This window comes from Vigna umbellata, chromosome 3 (genome assembly GCF_029865625.1).
Source record: "Vigna umbellata cultivar VRB3 chromosome 3, Vumbellata_1.0, whole genome shotgun sequence".
Lineage (NCBI taxonomy): Eukaryota > Viridiplantae > Streptophyta > Magnoliopsida > Fabales > Fabaceae > Vigna > Vigna umbellata.
The window spans coordinates 2589288-2608485 of NC_142167.1; the positions used below are offsets into that span (position 1 = coordinate 2589288).

Genomic DNA, 19198 nt, shown 5'->3' on the forward strand with positions numbered 1-19198 from the left:
ACCCATATAGATTGTAGGCAGGTTATAGGTCAGACTTTTTTCCTGATCGTAGCCATTATTCGTGTCCAACCCGAGTCGTTGTCATTCCTACGACCATCACCCTCAATAACTAATAAAGTAATTATTATTTGAAATCAACTTAAAGAGTTATTTCAATTTAGTTCGTAATCTTAAATTTTCAGTTTTGAAGAAACAACTGCGAAGTGAAAAGTGAAAAGAACCTAAATGTACAAATTTAGAAGAGCAATTAAATGTACAAAGCAAGTGTTATTCTATACTTGATAAAAATCAGAGCCAGCACACCACAGAGGGGATGTTTTCAAGGGTGTTGAAGAATTTACAAATACTTCCAATCTACTTTGAAATTTCACTTCCTTTGTTTTTAACAAGGCAGGGAGAGGAAAACACAGCCCCATTTCTACACACTTTTTATGCCTAGGCTTAATTCTATTCTCAAGGCTAAATGAGAAATATTGTGGAAATTCTATCAGCTCCTTCAAATCTCTCCCCATCTCCACCACAAAGTAACTGTATTTAGGCTCCAAATTATTTTTAATACTATAACAAAACAGCTGAGGAAATCTGCGAAACATTAACGTTGCATCACGGCGAGAAAACCCAATATTCTCAAAGTAATCAACTCTGGGCATGAACTTTTCTTCAACACTACATGATAGCAAGTCAGTATGCTTGTTTACCTCTTCTATGCCAATACTTTGGAGGAAGTATAGGGTAGGACGAAGTCGCTTACTGACACTGCAGACAAGCAACCTGGGACGCCGATTTATGACCCGCTTGATGTCTGAACAATGCACGTGTACCTCGCGATGAAGGAAGGTGAACACCGGTATGATGTCAGAGACATTGGTGGTCAGAATCTCCGGGCACATGCCAACCATACGCCGGAACTCGGTTGCCGTGAAATCCATGGAGGTGATATATTCCACAGTCGATTTTATGTCTGTAAGAGAGGTAGTGATCAGCATTGGATGGTTTTCAATAAGGGAGAAAGAGTCAATGCCAATGGATTCTAGATAGAGGAGTTTCTTTTGGAAACCAGTATCAGAATTGGGAGGGATGGTTTGCTTTGGACATCTCCACTTTATTACCTGTGGTACAGCATAAGCACATGAATTTATTCAGCAATTTGTTCCACAGGAGAAGATGGTTTGCATAATTCAATAAGCAGAGTCCAAATTTAGACAACCAAAGCCCTATCTAAACCGTTGATCAAGATTTTTATTAACCTACAAATTGAGTCTTATGGCCAAAGTTATATTTATTTTCTATCGTCATGCCATCACTAAATTAGAAAAGAAAAGCATGTTAAAAATACAGTGCACATAAAAGAAAACAACCACCATTCCAAGGCTAAGAATGTGGCTGTTAAACTCAGTTTTGGAAAAACTATTCCCCATTCCAAGGCTAAGAATGCTTGTAAACTTGCTTGGCTGCAAACTCGGAAGAACTTGTATTAACTTGCAAGCTTAGGGGCAAGTTCAAGGGTACATAGAAATGAGCAAATAATCCTTCAAAACTCCTAAAAAATAAGAATGTTTATGTTTTGCTTCCTTTTAGGGTTTAGGGTTCTGAAACGTAAGCTGCCAAAGACTGCACTTGGAAGAATTTGAAGAATAAAGATGGACTGATTTGCATGATATGCCCATGACGATATATCATATAATGCTATTTTCTGCATGTTGATGATGACATGACAAATCCGAATTCACATATCATAGGAAAAGCATTGGTGGTTAGAATTTATGCAGTTGAACTAAATAATTGCTTAAGCCCTATTTCCCTTCATTATTAATGTAATTTTTCTAGTTCTTTTTATTTAAATATTTCATGTGTTTTAAGGCTGTCTTGAACAGTTTTTTAGTGTTTTTCAGCTTCCCCAACCATGATGATAAGTAATGGGATAGTGGAGTCAATTCTACTAGAAAATAAGTGTTAGTGGGAATTTATTTCTATGTGGAGCCTGAATGGGGATTTACTACTTGTTGCCTCTAAGCTTACAAAGAACCTTATGCAAGATTTTGAGGGGAGACAATTGAATTAATCTGAAAATTTTTCCAATTGAGAGGATTCTCTCTCTCTAGGTTCTTAGGAAGTACTTTTGATTCTATCCTTGAATTTGCTAATGCAAAATGGCAATCTTTCTTAACTTGTTAATCTTTTTAGAGATTGTGGTGTTTATCATTCATTTCTTAGCTCAACCCATATTTTTCCATTTTAATTTCTCACTTTTCTTACTACAATTGTCCAAAGAAATTCATGTTTTTAGGTACTGAAATTTTGATCCAACAGGGTTCACATCATCCATTGTGACCCATGATTGCATTTGAGCATTGCTTGGCCATCAACCATTTCTCCATGGCCGCCATCAACCACCAAGCAACACCAGTCACTCATCTGACCAGTCACCAACCATGAACCAGATCTATGTCTGCAAAGCGTACAACAGGAACTCAGAAGCCAAAGGAACGGAACTGAGCATCCAGAAAAGGAAGCCAGCAACTGCAAAAGAACCAATTACACCCTTTCTGACCTGCAAGCAACTGAAAGCTAGAGAAGGTATGCAATGAACCCTTAACTTCCTTCATACATTATTAAAACTGAACCTGTATGTATGTCCAAATCCAAAGGCCAGCAACCCTCCTCTCTGTTATTTTATTTTGTATTTGCCAATTAATCAGGTTTTATTATTTGCTGTTACTAAAAATGTTCATACCTTGGATCATTAAGAACGATTGTACTATCATTTGTTACTATGGTATAGTGAAGTTGGAAGTGGTTTGTATACTATGATTACATATTTTTAATATTATTTTACCCTAAGGTAAAACTACTTGTTTAGTTTACCAACCCTCCACAAGTTTAAATAAACTCAAGTTAGACAACCTTACTAAGAGCCTAATTTTTTAAGAAGCTGTTCAATTACGACATGATTTGAGTATAAAAGGATGAAATAAACTTCAAATAAAAACTATCTAAAAGCATGAAAGGTGCATCGGAATTTTGACTTTTGCCCTTCGTACAAGTTAAAATCCAAATCAAATATACCATAGCAAATTCCAATTCATAGAAACCAAAGGTATAACCCTAAAGCCAAGAAAGCATTTTAAAATGAGAAAGTCTTACACAACGAATATAAAATGCCGACAAAATAAAAAACACTCGTTACTTCAGGTTTTTCGAAGTACAAGAAACAATTTTGTCCAAAACATAACCAATAACAATATAACATCTTCAAATAAAATTTTGAATCAAAAGACAGCCAAAGACTACTACAGAATTTTCCCATTGCTGAAAACCACTCCGACCTTCATGCAAAATTACCAACGATTTCTACTTAGTTAATACACCTTGAGAAAGCAGAAAAAGGTTTTGCAAAATCAAACAGAAGCAGGTCCCAACCCCACACCAATGGAAAAATAAAAACACCCATTTTCATTCATAGGGAAAAGAACACATCAATAATAAAGGGAAACTAACACCCAAATCCAAAATCCTTCTCAACATCCCCAAGGACAAGCAACACGTTCTTCACACAAATAAGCATGGACTCAGAAGTAAAAATCGAAACTTGGGCATTACCAGGCACAATTAGGAAGCCCCAAATAAATAATAATAAAAAGAAAGAAAAAAGTTGACAGCATTGAAGAAGAGGGTGAGGCAGAAACACTCACAGTGGCTGTAACAAAGAACTTTGGTCTTCTGCAACGGAAGCAGGGGATGGAAGTGGGAACCCTGGAATGGAAGGGCTTGCAAAGGCCAGTGAAGGATTTAGGAATGGTTGGAGAGGGGGAGAGAGAGTGGTAATCAGAGGGAAAGATGGGGTTAGAGGAGAAGAGAGTAGTGGCACTGGCAGAGGCCATTTGGGGTCTGAAGAACGGATGACAGGAGAAACAACGACGCAGATCGAGGTTAGTAGTGTGGTGTGGTGTGGCTATGAACATCGAAAAATGTTGAATGATGGAGAAATTAGAGTGTTGGCGTGTGCTTCCAATTGGAGAAGTGGTGGATGAGAAGATAGAGAGATATCTTGCGTGTCTCCGCTTTGTGGGGTCTTAACCTTTCTCTACAGTTCTTCATCCATACATTTGGAAAATCATTAAAGTATTTCTACTTCAAATGTTTTATTTTTATTTCCATGTCATTTTTCATATTATTTTAAAAAATAACCTAATATAATGAATTAAACATGTTTTTCAAACAAAAATTAGAATTAGTTTATTTTTTGAAATTTTAATCTAATTTAGTATATCATTTGAAAAGTATATAAATTTAATCATTTTAATCAAATTTTATTAAGTTATTTGATTTTACAAATATGTTTTACATTTAAAACGTAAATAAATTTAATAAGATTTTATTAAAAAAATTAAATTGAAACATTCTAAAATATTAAGATTAAATTAGACAAACTTTTTTGAAAAAAAACTAATTTTAATTTTTAACAAAAATTAAGCAATTAAAAACATGTTTAACAATATAATTACATTAAATTTTTAAAATACTTTTCTTTTAACCTTGTATTTATGGATTTCCAATTTTTTTTTAAAAAAAGTTTAGTCCTTAAATTTAAAAAAAAATCCTTTTAAAAACTAAATCTAAAGAATTAAAATTATGTTTTTTAAAATGTGATAAATTTTTGTTTTAGAAATGTTTATGGCAATATTTTAATATTTTAAGACGATTTTTATTAGTGATATATTTATAGACAAAGAGAGAAAATAAAGATAAATTTTTTTGTCTACACATATTTTGTATTATTTTACTTTGATTAATTATTCTTATCATTTTCTCTCATAATTTTATTTACACTCTTAACTCTAAAATTTATTTATATCTTTTAATAATACAAATTATCTAGTATTTATTTTAACCATCAATGTTATTTTTTATTTTAAAAATATAAAAGCATAAAATGTGGCTTTTTCATTTGTATATATAAAACATTTCACATTAACTATAATTTTGAGATGACTTAAAGAAATGAAATTATTTTTTATTCTTTTAAATTTTACAAAGATAAAAAAAAATTGTTTCAAATGACACTTTTCTTACTAAAGTTGAACTTCCTCGTGTTAACTCAAGAGTTCAAAACCCCTTCCATGAAAGATTATTTAGTGGTAATAACAGTTGAAAAACTGTTACTGTTATATTTAAAATTGACGTCAATTACAACCTTTATGACCTAGAAATTAGTTTGAACTCATGATTTTGTTGAATTGTTGGAAATAAGAGAGTTGAAGGTGAATTTAATGGTTTTACGCTAGATTCCCTTGATTTTATAGGCTAATTGAATGGTTTGAAAGAAGAGTTGAAGTACCAAATGATTGGAATGCAAAAAAGTCAACCAGTCAACCAGAAAAGTCAACCAGACAACTAGAATGCAGAAAAGTCAACCAGAGTACATAATAAGTTGCGACCAAGTGGCGCTGAGCGGTAATTTCCGCTGAGCGCCAGTTTTCAGGTGCCGAAATCACCGCTGAGGGGAAAACCTGAGGTGCGCACTTGCCGCTGAGTGACACTTTTCTAGGCTTGGGCCTACTTTTTTGTAATTTTTAGAATAGTATATAAGCTTTAGGACGTTCTAGGGTTTGGATCTTTGGCTGGAACGAAGCAAAAACACACTTTTCACCCCTTGAGGGTATAGTTGGAGATGGTGACAACTCTCCTCTTCTTTTTCTCGGGTTTTTCTATCTCTTCCATTCTTTCATTCCATTGTTCATCTAGTTCTTCCATGACGATGGAGAACTAAACTTATTTTGTTGTTGGAGAATCAATGTAAATCCTTAGAAACTCTCTTGTATGGAATTTGTTCTTCAAGATCATTTTTATGATACATGCTTTCTTTCATTAATTGTTAGAGATATTCTTCTTTGCTCAAATGTTTGTGATATTTTATTCATGTATTGCATAAATCTTATGATTTGTAAGTATCAGGAGATTTTGTACTCCTAGGGTTGGACGATTTTGGAATGTGACAACTCTCCTCTTCTCTCCCTAGGATTATTATTGAGAGATATCTTACAAATCACGATCTGGGGAATTCTTCCAACAATATATTACAAACCTAGACATAAAAGTATGATAGTTGGTTGCCTTTGAGCTTCTGTTCACTATAATGCATGATTAATTGCTAGGGAGACAAGACATTGTAAACTAGTGATTATGATTAGGCTTTCTTCGTCGAGACATCGGGTTTAAAGTAATTTGGAAAGTGACATTAACATTAATGAAAAGAATGATGAATTCCTAAATACAAAGAGAGTTGATAGGATGAAATTGATAAACCCAAACAACATATTCATCCATATATTTCAATTCACTTGTTTTGTTTCTTCTTGCCCATTGATCATCACATGCATACATATTTACTTTTTAGTCTTTTACATTTAAAACTTACAACAATTTGTTCAACAAGTTGTAATTAATCAATAAATCACATAAATGTCTAAGTCGTGAGTCCTTTGGGAGAACGATACTTGGTCTTGCCAGGTTTATTACTTGATACGATTCGGTTACACTTGCCGAGGGTTAACAAGTTTTTGACTCCGTATTTGGGGATTGAAAATTTGTTCATTAAGTTTTTGGTGTCGTTGACAGGGACTTGTGGTTTAACTAGTCTATTTGTGTGATTTTTGATTATTTTTTACTTGTTTTGATTTTTGTTTTTCTGTTTTTATTTTCGTTTTTATTTTCGGTTTTTTCTGTTATTATTTTTTTGTTATTATTTTTGGTTTTTATTTTTTGTTTTTATATTTTGTTTTTATTTTTTGTTTTTATTTTCGGTTTTTTTTGTTATTATTTTTTTGTTACTATTTTTGGTTTTTATTTTCTATTTTTTTTTTCGGTTTTTCTGTTTTTATTTCCTATCTTCTTATCTTTTCAATTATATCCTTTGATTATTTCTTCTCTTTTCTATCTTTTTGTGCTAACAATTGTTTCTAGGGTTTTGTGCCTAATGCTTGCAAGATGCAATTCAGACAAGAATTTAACTATATAGGAACTAAATTCTACCAAAGTAATCTCAACCACTGGTGGGAACCTCACTCAAGCATGGATCAAAGCCAATTTTGGCAAGCTGCCGAACAATTTGAGAACCAACCACAACAACAATGGCAGCAACAAAGCTCTCTATCAGAAAGTTTGGAAGACACCTTTCAACGATTTTTGCAAGTGTCCATCTCCACTCAGAAATATTGGCAAGCTGCCGGACAATTTGAGAACCAACCACAACAACAATGACAGCAACAAAGCTCGCTATCAGAAAGTTTTGATGACACCTTTCAACGATTTTTGCAAAATTTCATCTCTACTCAGAAAAGCATTGAAGCATCATGTAAAAGGATAGAGATGAATATTGGTCGCATAATTAAGAGATTGGAAGATGTTGAGGTTAATACTGAAGTTAACCCTAGGGAGGAAGGTCAAGCCATTGTCACTAAAAGTGACAAGATTTTTTATGAGGAAAAGATAGAGAGAGATGAGGAAAAGATAGAGGAAAAAGAAACAGAAAGGTTGAGTGAGAAAGATAAAGATGAAGAGAAAGAAAAAGAAGTGGTTGAGAGACAAGAAAAAAAGAAAATGTGTGTGAAAATAAAGAAGTTGAGTAGAAAAAGAGAAGGGAAGAAAAAAAATAAGAGAAAAGAAAAAGAGGAACAAGAAAGTGAGAGAAAAGAGAAAGAGGACGAGAAGAAGAGAGAGAGAATCAAATGAAAAACCCTTTCGTCATCCAAAGAAGTATCACAGGAAGGAATAAAAATTTAAGTGCTTCATGGAAATCTTCAAGAAATTGGAGATTAAAGTTCCTATGATTGAGACATTGCAACAGGTTCCTGGTTTGATCAAATTTCTAAAGAAGTTCAGTAGAAAGAAGAAGAAAAAGAAGATGGAACTTGAGCTTTATTGGGTCAAGCTAATGACATTAAAAGAGCGCTTGCTGGGAGGCAACCCAGTGATTTAAGAACTTTTATTTTTGGTTTGGTGATGTAATTATGAACTTTTGTTATTTTTGTTTTAGTTATAAATTTTTTCTACAGGGTATACCATCTACTGATGGATGCTAGGTGGTTAAGTATCTACTGAAGGGTACTAGGTTTGTTACACCTACTGATGGGTGTTGGTAAGAAAGATTTGCACCTACTGATGGGTGTTGGTGGATTTTGGGTCAGACTCGTGACGTTAAACAAGCGCTACCTGGGAGGCACCCAGTTGATTTACTATATTTTGTTTGTTTGCTTTGATTCTGCTTTAGTTACATGTTAGGGATTGAATGTATGAGTGATTTGAGAACTTAAATGCATGAAGTGAGTGAGATGCATGAGTATAAGGCACCAAGGGCAAGCTAGGAAGAAGGAGAGTATGTCACGCAAGTGCTGCTCAGCGGAAATTTTCGCTGAGCGGTATCACTGCAACATGGGTTTTTGGGTTGCCCTTAGCGAGACCAGAGTCCATTAGGGTATTTTTATACCCTGGGGTGCGGTTTTGGTTTTATTTTCATATTTCTTTCCTCCCACACACTCTTAAACACTTTTCCAAGAGTTCTCTACACCTTTCCCTTGATCCCCATTTGCAAAACCTCTATTCCACTCACTTTCTCACTAGGGTTCCATCCAAGTTTGGGGTTAGGTTGCATTGAGGGGTTTTGATTGCCCTCAGCAGTGATTAGGAATGATTGTAGGGTGTTGTTTGTGGTTTATTAATGCTTAATGATGTTTCTTGTTGTTTTATGAATGGTGTTTGATGTAGGGATGACCTCCTCATTGGACAAGAGATTCAAGACTACAATATTCAAAAGGAAGGAGAAGGAACCAAATCAACCCTATTCCAGCAAGTTCCTTTCTTGCAAGCATGAGCAATACTTCCTCATTGCCCAAGATAACATGGCAAGAGGAGCAAGCACAAACCATTAGAGCTGGAGTAGCTGAAGCTTCAACTATGGAGGAAGATGAAGATGATGATAATGATGACACATTTGAGGATGCTGAAGATAATAAAGAGGAGGAAGATACATATGACAACACAGGCTGATGAGGAGCTGAGATAACATTTATTGATGCATGCTATCAGCACTAGAGCAGGATCTTTTCTATCCAGTGTTTTAAATTTGTCAACTTATTTAATTCTGTTTTTAGAATAGGATTGATGTACTCAATTTGAAACTTTCTCTGTTATGATGGTTTGCTTGTGACTATTGTGTGATAAGTAATGCTTGATGATGCTGTGATATTGATTGATGTTGAGATTGTGCATAATATATGTTTATATAGGTGGTTCACAAGCTTTGTGAACAAATGCAAGATGTTGTGATTGTGATTATGATTCTAAACAGGATGTTATATGTGGAATGTGAATGAGCTTATATGTGAGGTTTTGAGCTCCAGAGTTGTTGTGATTGAATGCTATTACTTTGAAAGCATGAATGACTTTGCCTAGGTTTGCTATGATTGAATCATTTGCTTGTTTGCATCATATGATCAAGGCCATTTATTGGAAACCCTTTTTGTTTGCCAAATGCATGAATTTAGCCCAATTAAAGAGAAGACAATGTGTTCTGTCCTTTGAACCCTTAGCCATGAACATAATTTGAAAACCCTTTTGAAAAACTTTACCTTGAGTTAAGATGAAAATATTCTGTGGTATTGATAAATGTTCAAGTTTGGGGTTGTTGCAAAATAGAAAGGGAAAATAAAAAGCATTGAGCCAAAATTTAAGCATGTGAAAAGCAAAAGAAAAAGAAAAAAAAAGCTCAATGCAAAAGAAAGTTGGGAATAATCAAGAATGGTTGTGTTTAGATGATTTTCTTAACTCAAGGGTTTTGTGATCCAGAAAAACCAATTGTTATTGTTAGTCCAGCCACATTATAAGCCATTGAAAAGCCCTTGTGATGATGTTTACTTGTAAGTGTTTTCGATTATGGTTAAATGAAAGGCAAAGTTGATTCATGTGACATTGTAATAGTAGAGTGAATGAGTGAATATCTCCTATACACTTGTGTGTTTGAGTGAAACACTTTATCTAGTGAGGATAGATTCCATGAACACATAAGAACATCTTTGCTTAGTTAATTGATCATTCATGAAAATAACATTTGTTGGATAGTATGTGTTTGAGTGAACACTAAAAGCAAGTGCACATCTTGATTGAAGTCTTGATGATGAACTAAATTGAGTATTTACTTGTCTTGAAAGAAGGATTTTTGAATGTGGTGAACCATATTATGGATTGGTGGAAAATTGAGTTACATCTTATTTGCTTGAGGACAAACAAAGTTCTAAGTTTGGGGTTGTGATAACAGTTGAAAAACTGTTATTTTTATACTTAAAATTGACGTCAATTACAACCTTTATGACTTAGAAATTAGCTTGAACTCATGATTTTGTTGAATTGTTGGAAATAAGAGAGTTGAAGGTGAATTTAATGGTTTTGCACTAGATTCCCTTGATTTTGTAGGCTAATTGAATGGTTTGAAAGAAGAGTTGAAGTACCGAATGATTGAAATGCAGAAAAGTCAACCAGTCAACCAGAAAAGTCAACTAGAATGCAGAAAAGTCAACCAGAGTGCAGAAAAAGTTGCGACCGAGTGGCGCTAAGCTGTAATTTCCGCTAAGCGCCAGTTTTCAGGTGCCGAAATCACCGCTGAGGGACAAAAACAACAGCTGAAGGGAAAAATTGAGGTGTTGCACTTGCCGCTGAGTGGTAAAAACCGCTGAGCGACACTTTTCTGGGCTTGGGCCTACTTTTCTGTATTGTTTAGAATAATAGATAAGCTTTAGGACATTCTAGGGTTTTGATCTTTGGATGGAACGAAGCAGAAACACATTTTTCACCCCTTGGGGATAGAATTGAAGATGGGGATGACTCTCCTCTTCTCTTTCTCGGGTTTTTCTATCTCTTCCATTCTTTTATTCCATTGTTCATCTAGTTCTTCCATGACGATGGAGAACTAAACTTATTTTGTTGTTGGGGAATCAATGTAAATCCTTAGAAACTCTCTTGTATGAAATTTGTTCTTCAAGATCATTTTTATGATACATGCTTTCTTTCATTAATTGTTAGAGATATTCTTCTTTGCTCAAATGCTTGTGATATTTTATTCATGTATGGCATAAATCTTATGATTTGTAAGTATCAGGAGATTTCGTACTCCTAGGGTTGGACGATTTGGGGATGTGACAACTCTCCTCTTCTCTCCCTAGGATTGTTATTGAGAGATATCTTACAAATCACGATATGGGGAATTCTTCCAACAATATATTACAAACCTAGACATAGGAGTATGATAGTTGGTTGCCTTTAAGCTTCTGTTCACTATAATGCATGATTAATTGCTAGGGAGACAAGACATTGTAAACTAGTGATTATGATTAGGCTTTCTTCGCCGAGACACCGAGTTTAAAGTAATTTAGAAAGTGACATTAACATTAATGAAAAAATGATGAATTCCTAAATACAAGAGAGTGGATAGGATGAAATTGATAAACCCCAACAACATATTCATCCATATATTTCAATTCACGTGTTTTGTTTCTTCTTGCCCATTGATCATCACATGCATACATATTTACTTTTCAGTCTTTTGCATTTGAAACTTACAACAATTTGTTCAACAAGTCTTAATTAATCAATAAATCACATAAATGTCTAGGCCGTGAGTCCTTTGGGAGAACGATACTTGGTCTTACCAGGTTTATTACTTGATACGATTCGGTTACACTTGCCGAGGGTTAACAAGTTTTTGACTCCGTTTTTGGGGATTGAAAATTTGTTCATTATCTGTTTTCATTTTGTGCTGATAGATTTGTTTGTTAATTATGTTTTTCAAACCTTTGGAATTGGTTATAAAGTAAAGTTGGAATCGTGATGAGTATACATATGCCTTTTTTTTCACTTTCCTCTTGATTTGTTGAAATTTGATATTTTGTGATTTGATTTGGTTTGGTTGTTGGGTTCAGTGATGAAATGCAAACAGGCTGAGGTTGCATTGTCGCTTCTGAGAGAGAACAAAAACGGGTTTGACAGTGATGTTTGTTGATGATGGGAAAAGTGTTGTGACAAAAAGGATGACACACGATGTTTATGATTATCTGATTAAACTTGTGAGAATTGAGGCTTTGAAGAACATATGACAACATGTTTAATCTCGAACTGGTCCAAGGTGTTGCCGGCGACACCGCATGTCGCCAGGGTCATCGCCGGCCACCGTGAAACTTCTCGTTTCCTGGCTTCTCTTCACTCGCAAGAGGGAGACACCCTTCTCCTCCGTGTCATCAAACGTTAATCAGCTCAGACTAATTTTAATTGGGTTAGTTTTGGAGGACGAAATACTACAGTTTTCTTAAGGACAATGATAAAAGTGTACCAAAATTTGAAAGAGGGACTAAATCTAAAATCGCTTGAAAGTTGAGAGCTTAAAACCCAATTTTATTATTTTATAATTTTATAATTGTATAATTTTATAATTATATTATTTTATAATTTTATAATTGTATAATTTTGTGATTGTATAATTTTCTAATTTTTTAACTTTATATTTTTATAATTTTATCATTTTAAAGTTTTAAAATTTTATATTTCTAAAAATTTACAATTTTATACTTTTATAATTTTATAATTTCATATTTTAATAATTTCATAATTTTGAGATTTTATAATTTCACAATTTTATAATTTCATAATTTTTGAATTGTATAAATTTGTAATTTTAAAATATAATATTTTATTTTTTATAATTATATATTTATATTTTTATAATTTTATTAAGTTGTTGTTGTTTAATTTTAGTATAATTTAAATGTAATTTTTTTAAATAAAACAAATCCTTAAGAGAAATCTTGGTCATCATGATTTTTTATATCAAAATATGATGTGATGACAGTTAAACATAATGGTAAGGTAAGATGTAAATATTTAAACAGAATGACAGTAGAAAATAATTAAAACATCACATAGTTAAAAATTTAATTATAGATATGATGTCTACTTTTAAATTATTCAATATTTACAGTACTTACTACCAAATGATGTTGATATTTTTTTTCCTGTAGATTGTTTTGTTACTAATTTAAATTTTTATTATATAGTTTAATTAAAAAAGATACAAAAAGTATATTATGTATAAATTTAAATTACAAATAAAAACCAAATAGTAGTGAAAATTCTAGGGTTTCTATAACCCAACTAAATAAGCTTGAAGGAATGGATAGTGTAAAAGTGTGAAAAAGGTAAGTTCAACAATTGGAGAGCTTCCAAACACTATAATTGAAGATCCAAATCTCCTTACTGTTTCTGCTAGTCATCACACAACAAACATTGCTTACAACCTACGAACTACAAATACCTCCTTTCAGAGGCAGAATCCAAACAATCTCTCACTCTCATTTTCTCTCCCACACTCTCTCTCCCATCCATCAACATGCAGATCTTCGTCAAGACTTTGACCGGAAAGACCATCACGCTGGAGGTCGAGAGCAGCGACACCATTGACAACGTCAAAGCCAAGATCCAGGTTATCTCTCTCTCTGACTTTCTTTCCTTGATAACAGCTTTTTGATTCCGTTCACCTAGGGTTTTACGACCTTTGTTCATCCATTCTTCTGCGTTTCTTTTTCTCTCATTCAATTCCAGGGTTTCTAATTGTTTCGGACCTTATGCGAGGTCTAGAGTTGAATTATGCGTACTATTGGATTAGTTTATTCTATAAATGGTTTTGTTACTGGGTTGATTTATGTCTGCATAATATATATGTTTTAGAAACTGTTTGATTTAGTCCGTGGTCCGTTGTTAAAATGAAAATAGTTAAATTCAAAATTGCGCGCAGGAGCACATGTTGAAAAGTTTCTGTAAAACTAAAACCTGAAGGTTATGTAAGGAATAACTAAGAAGCATGAGTGATTAAGCCTTTAAACAGTTCTGGGTAAGGATTGTATGACACTTGTTGTATTGTGTCTGCAAAAATTTGAAGTTGAATGACACATTATATTTGTTTGTTGATTTCTGTTGCTATGGATATTATTTATAGGCTTGTAATAATCTAGGACTACTAGGGGTTGATATATTTGATACTCAACTATAAGCAAACTTTCACACCACTAATTTATATAGTCTGGAATACTCGTCAGAATCACCCTGGAATTATCTCTTTTGTAACCAGATTTCAGTAATAGGTTCTCTGATACACTTTAGTCGACTTAGATGTGTAATTAAATTGTTCTGCGTGTTTCCTCTCTTTGTTGTTGCATTTGACAAATTTGGCTAGTATGTAATACTCTGCATAAGGCTGGACATGTCTGGACTTGGATTTAGTATGTAAAGCTGAACTGCTAATATGGTGTGGTTTTCAAGACTGAATCTGATGAATTGTTGGCAAATGAGTTTTGGTTGTTGGTCAGCTGACTCAAAACCAGTATTGAGTTAGTAAAGAACTCTTTATTCTTTTACTTGTGAATGATTTAAAACTATGAAAAGCCCACCAAAGGGACAAATTTCAGAGTTTAATTGAAGATAGAAAGAATAAAAAAACATAGGACTTAATAATAGTTTAGATGAAATGCACTTCACGAAGATTTAGAAGTTTTAAGCCCCTGTATCCATTTCAAACCCATTCAAAATTGATTATGAACCCTTGAATCTGTTTTTGTTCTATATACTGGGTTTATACCAGTTTACAGCTGATTTAGAAGTACTTTGCATCCTGTTATCTATTTTATAGTTTGCAAGACCCAAAGAGGTTGCAATTAGTCTATACCTATTCTCCAACTCTAGAAAGACTTTCATTTTCTTCACTTGAGCATTGCCTTTTCAGAATGTGGACTAACCAGGCTGAAGAAAGATGACATATAGAGCTATTTTTTATTGTTGACATGATCATTGAAATAGTAACAGTATGACATGACAAAAAATGGTTCTTAATACTATAAATATAAATCAACTAGTAATCTAGTTTGTTGTTAGTTTTAAGTAACTAGGTCAGATCAATAAGGGTCTTTTAAAACTTATTCTTTTTAGTTTCTAGCTACGCAGTACACTATATATTCATATACAAACTTTGTACAACATTTCCATATTGCATTTATATATTCTTTCCATTATTTCAACCATAATTATATTCCTAAAAAAAACCAGTCTGAATGGTTACACAGAATCTGCAGTCAAATAATATATTGAAATTCATAACCAAATGCATGTAGCAAAATTACTTTGACTAAAGTGGTCGGAAATAATGATGTTTTTGTGAACATTTAATCTTACAGCAGAAGCATTCTGAAAATCTAGACTGAAGAAGGATAAATAGAGTATTATGTTAATCCAATTGGACAGTTTTATTTATAAAGGCTTCATGGTATCAAATATAAGAGACTTATATTTAATCCTATCCAATGAAAAAGCTATTCATTTGTTTTAATAAGTGTTGTGAAACTTGACCTGGTTGAGGCAATGGGTTAATGAGTTAGAGGTTGGACTGTTTGGTCTGGCTAGGTCACCCAGGTTGTATATATTTGTGGGCCCAAGTTCAGTCAACCAGTCTGGTCAACGGTTTCTGGTTAAACTCGGTGGATCGGCTTGGCCAAACTGGATTTTACAACATAGTTTTAAAATAATAGACTCCTAGTAAATGAATATATTTTATTATAATTATATATGACATGAAATACATATATGCCTTTTGTAAGTTAATTTTAATATTTTAATTCAAAGTGTTTATTTTCGTATAACATAACTCATGTGATGCATATACCAGTTCTATGATTGTATTTACAATTTTAACTTTTTATTATACATGTAATATCGACCAATAATTGCATGATTTGTATAATGATATGCTTACATGTTTAATTCCTTCTATGATTTAGATTTTAATACAATGTTATCTGAAGCTTTTCATTGCTAACCCAGTTGAATAAATAGGCATTTTAAAAAGTTTTGCTTATATGTATTGATATTGGATTTATCAACTATAACTTACCTGGGAATAGTAGTCTTTTGGGCTTGAGTACATGTGCACCAACAAAGATTTTTCGGGATGATTTGCCTTAATCTTTTCTTTCTTTCAGTCATTGACTGACAGGCATGACCGTGGAACTTTTGTCCTTCCACTCATTAGCAACAACATTAATCATTCTTTTGGCTTAATCTTTTACCCTTGCTCGTTCCATTTCCAGTGTTCTGCCTTATGTACTGATAAACTCGTCTTAACTGGACTGAAAATACTTGATAGACATGTATTGCAGAGATATAGGTTCAAATACCCTTGAGCTGCTCTTCCAAAGGGAGCCTTTATGTAAGTTACACAATCAGTTTCTAATAACTTCGGGTGGAATACATTTTGTAGGACAAGGAAGGTATCCCTCCTGACCAGCAGAGGTTGATTTTTGCTGGTAAGCAACTGGAAGATGGTCGCACACTTGCTGATTATAACATACAAAAGGAATCTACCCTTCACTTGGTCTTGAGGCTCAGAGGAGGAACCATGATTAAAGTGAAGACTTTGACTGGAAAAGAAATTGAAATCGACATTGAGCCAACTGATACGATTGACCGGATCAAGGAACGTGTAGAAGAAAAGGAAGGAATTCCACCTGTGCAGCAGAGGTTTTATCTGTTTTTGTATTAATTGAGTTTAGCTGCCTTTGCTAATTCAACAGCACATGATTTAACTGTTACATGGACATGTGCATTTCACTTGTTAACCACAAAAAGCTTTTGTTTCTGATCATATTTTTGAAGAATTACCTGTCAATTATTTTTATAAATAAACATAGATATAAGTTCTATGCATGTAGATATCATTGATTCAATATCTTGGTGTACATTATTTCGAGCTTCCTGTTATAGGGTTATAATTACCTGTCAATTATTTTTATAAAAGAACATATATATAAGTTCCATGCATGTAGATATCATCGATCCAATATCTTGAGCTTCCTGTTGTAGGGTTATGATTGGCAATCATATGGTCTTTTGAAATAGATTTATAAGCAATATATTGCCACTGTGATGAAACGATAGAAATTGAAAAAATTATATGGCTTCTTTCTTTTGGGATTTTTAATAAAATTCATTTATCACTCAGTTTATATGTTGTGTATATTCTTAAATATAATTTCTGGACACCAATGTTGGTATTGGAAACACTAGAATCTTATGATTTGTATTTTGCTGCAGACTCATATATGCAGGTAAGCAGCTTGCTGACGACAAAACAGCCAAAGAGTACAACATTGAGGGTGGTTCAGTACTTCATTTGGTGCTTGCATTGAGGGGTGGTATTTATTAATGTAGATGGATATCAGAACTTAAAGGCTTGAAAGGAAGCTTTATACCTGTCCTCTGAAGACATTACTTTTCATTTATGTGCTTGGTTTTGTAATTGAGGCTACTATTGGTGGTCACTAACTCGGTATCTTTCAAACTGTATGCTGTTCAAAACCGTAAGTTGTCCATTAAAATGGGTATCTGGACCAATCATTTATAACCGTAGTTTCGAACATGATTATGTTAAACATAATTTCTAGGCCCATTTTCAATCCGTTGCAATATGGGTCAGGAATGGATCCATTTTTTTTTTTGCGTTGGACTGGGTAATCTTCTTTAGATTATATGATGAAATATACTTTAAAAGGAAAAATAGTATTACAAAGCTAGTAAATCAAGGAAGTTTGTTTACTTGTTCTTATTTCTATTTTGTATATAAAGTTTTACATTTTTATGGATCTTTTACAATTTAAACAGTAAGAAATTAGAACAAATTGCGGAATTTTATTTGAAGGGTGATCTTCAATTTAATTAAAAAATAAGGAGACCAAGTTAAAGGGTTTACTCAACTACATGCAACTTTTGAACGATTGGGTTGTCATGGTTGATTGTTGAATTTTCCAATTTAAGGCATTTCAGTCTCTCTTTCACGGATTAATTTGTTGGGTCCAATTTGTTTTGACATCGAAATCTGTTGTATTCTCTGGGTGACTTAAGGAAAAGGGAGGTTGATGATTGTGGATGTTTCGTTTTGGAAGGGAGGTAAATGTGAAAACAGACTCTTTACATGTACAAAAACTATCATGGACAATCAAGTCTTTCCTAACCACACTATTATCCAACTAATGTCAAATATTTCTCAAGAAAAATTCTTAATCAAAACAAAGACAAAGACTTTGCTAACAAATTAAAAATAACTAAAGACTACAAAAACACAATCTAAATTAATTGTATTTATGTTAAAAATAAAAAACAAAATAAAAATGAAAACAAATAAATAAATAAATAAATAAAAATCAAAATCAAAATATTAAAAATACTAACTGTACTCTTTAACAACAACGCCAAATTTGATATGCTGTTGTCGTTGACGTTATGAAATTACTACTACTTAATAAGATAACTTCAATAATGTCTAGTTAGTAGTTAACAAACTAGATAAAGTTAAGTTAGTCTTGAGTAGCATCCCAATGAATACAAAATTATTTTTCAATAATTGATTCTTATGAAATCTTACTCAAAAGGTTAGTAAAACACAATGCAACTAAATAAAAGTAAAAATCTATCCTAATAGAATTATGTTGAAGATTGATATAAATGTGAATTTAAAGAAATAACAAATAAAAGACTTTAAAGCAATTATAGTAAAATAGGCTAATTTCACTACTTTTCTAAAATAGATTCATTATCTGTTAACTACGTATTATTGTTCAATTGATTATTGTTTTAAATTTTAAATTAATTAAAGTACATTCTTAATTAATTTGTCTAATTTTCTTTGTTTATGCCCAAATTCAGAAACAATCGTACTATTTCCTGAATATGATTGTATCATCTCGTATCTAGAGCAAGGTTCTGGTTTGAATTTTTTCTTATTTTAATTTTTCTATTATATGAAGAAAACCTAAAATTCTTGAATGATTGTGTTCTTTGTGTTTTTGCGTTTTAAATTGAATATTTTTGCACTTTATTTTGGAAATTATTTGTTTTTGTATTTTTTTTTGTTAATTATAGTTCTAATTAACTAATTACAAGTGCAATTACATTGATTAACATGATTTTGGGGGTTTAAAGGACATTCTGTTTGCGAATTCTAGATTTTGACGAACAACGCTCTCGTCCAATGAACAACAATATGCCTAATGAGAGAAGTAAGATTGTTTAGCTCACCCAATGAGACTAAGCTCGCATAACAAGAGAAGTCAATGTG

At 32.8% G+C, this 19198-nt stretch overlaps 2 protein-coding genes across 2 annotated transcripts; one reads left to right on the forward strand and one right to left on the reverse strand.

The window, feature by feature from the left end:
- Positions 1-247: 247 nt before the first annotated feature.
- On the reverse strand, positions 248-4033 carry EMB3114 (Mitochondrial transcription termination factor family protein). Its single transcript, XM_088108302.1, has 2 exons — positions 3693-4033; positions 248-1109 (listed from the first exon to the last, which is right to left on the reverse strand). Exons 1-2 carry the CDS (start codon positions 3960-3962, stop codon positions 273-275), a joined length of 1107 nt encoding a protein of 368 aa, XP_087964428.1. The 5' UTR covers positions 3963-4033; the 3' UTR covers positions 248-272.
- Positions 4034-13237: 9204 nt separating this feature from the next.
- Positions 13238-17583, forward strand: LOC124823409 (ubiquitin-NEDD8-like protein RUB2). Its single transcript, XM_047295603.2, has 3 exons — positions 13238-13522; positions 16346-16605; positions 17179-17583. Exons 1-3 carry the CDS (start codon positions 13430-13432, stop codon positions 17288-17290), a joined length of 465 nt encoding a protein of 154 aa, XP_047151559.1. The 5' UTR covers positions 13238-13429; the 3' UTR covers positions 17291-17583.
- The last annotated feature ends 1615 nt before the right edge of the window (positions 17584-19198 follow it).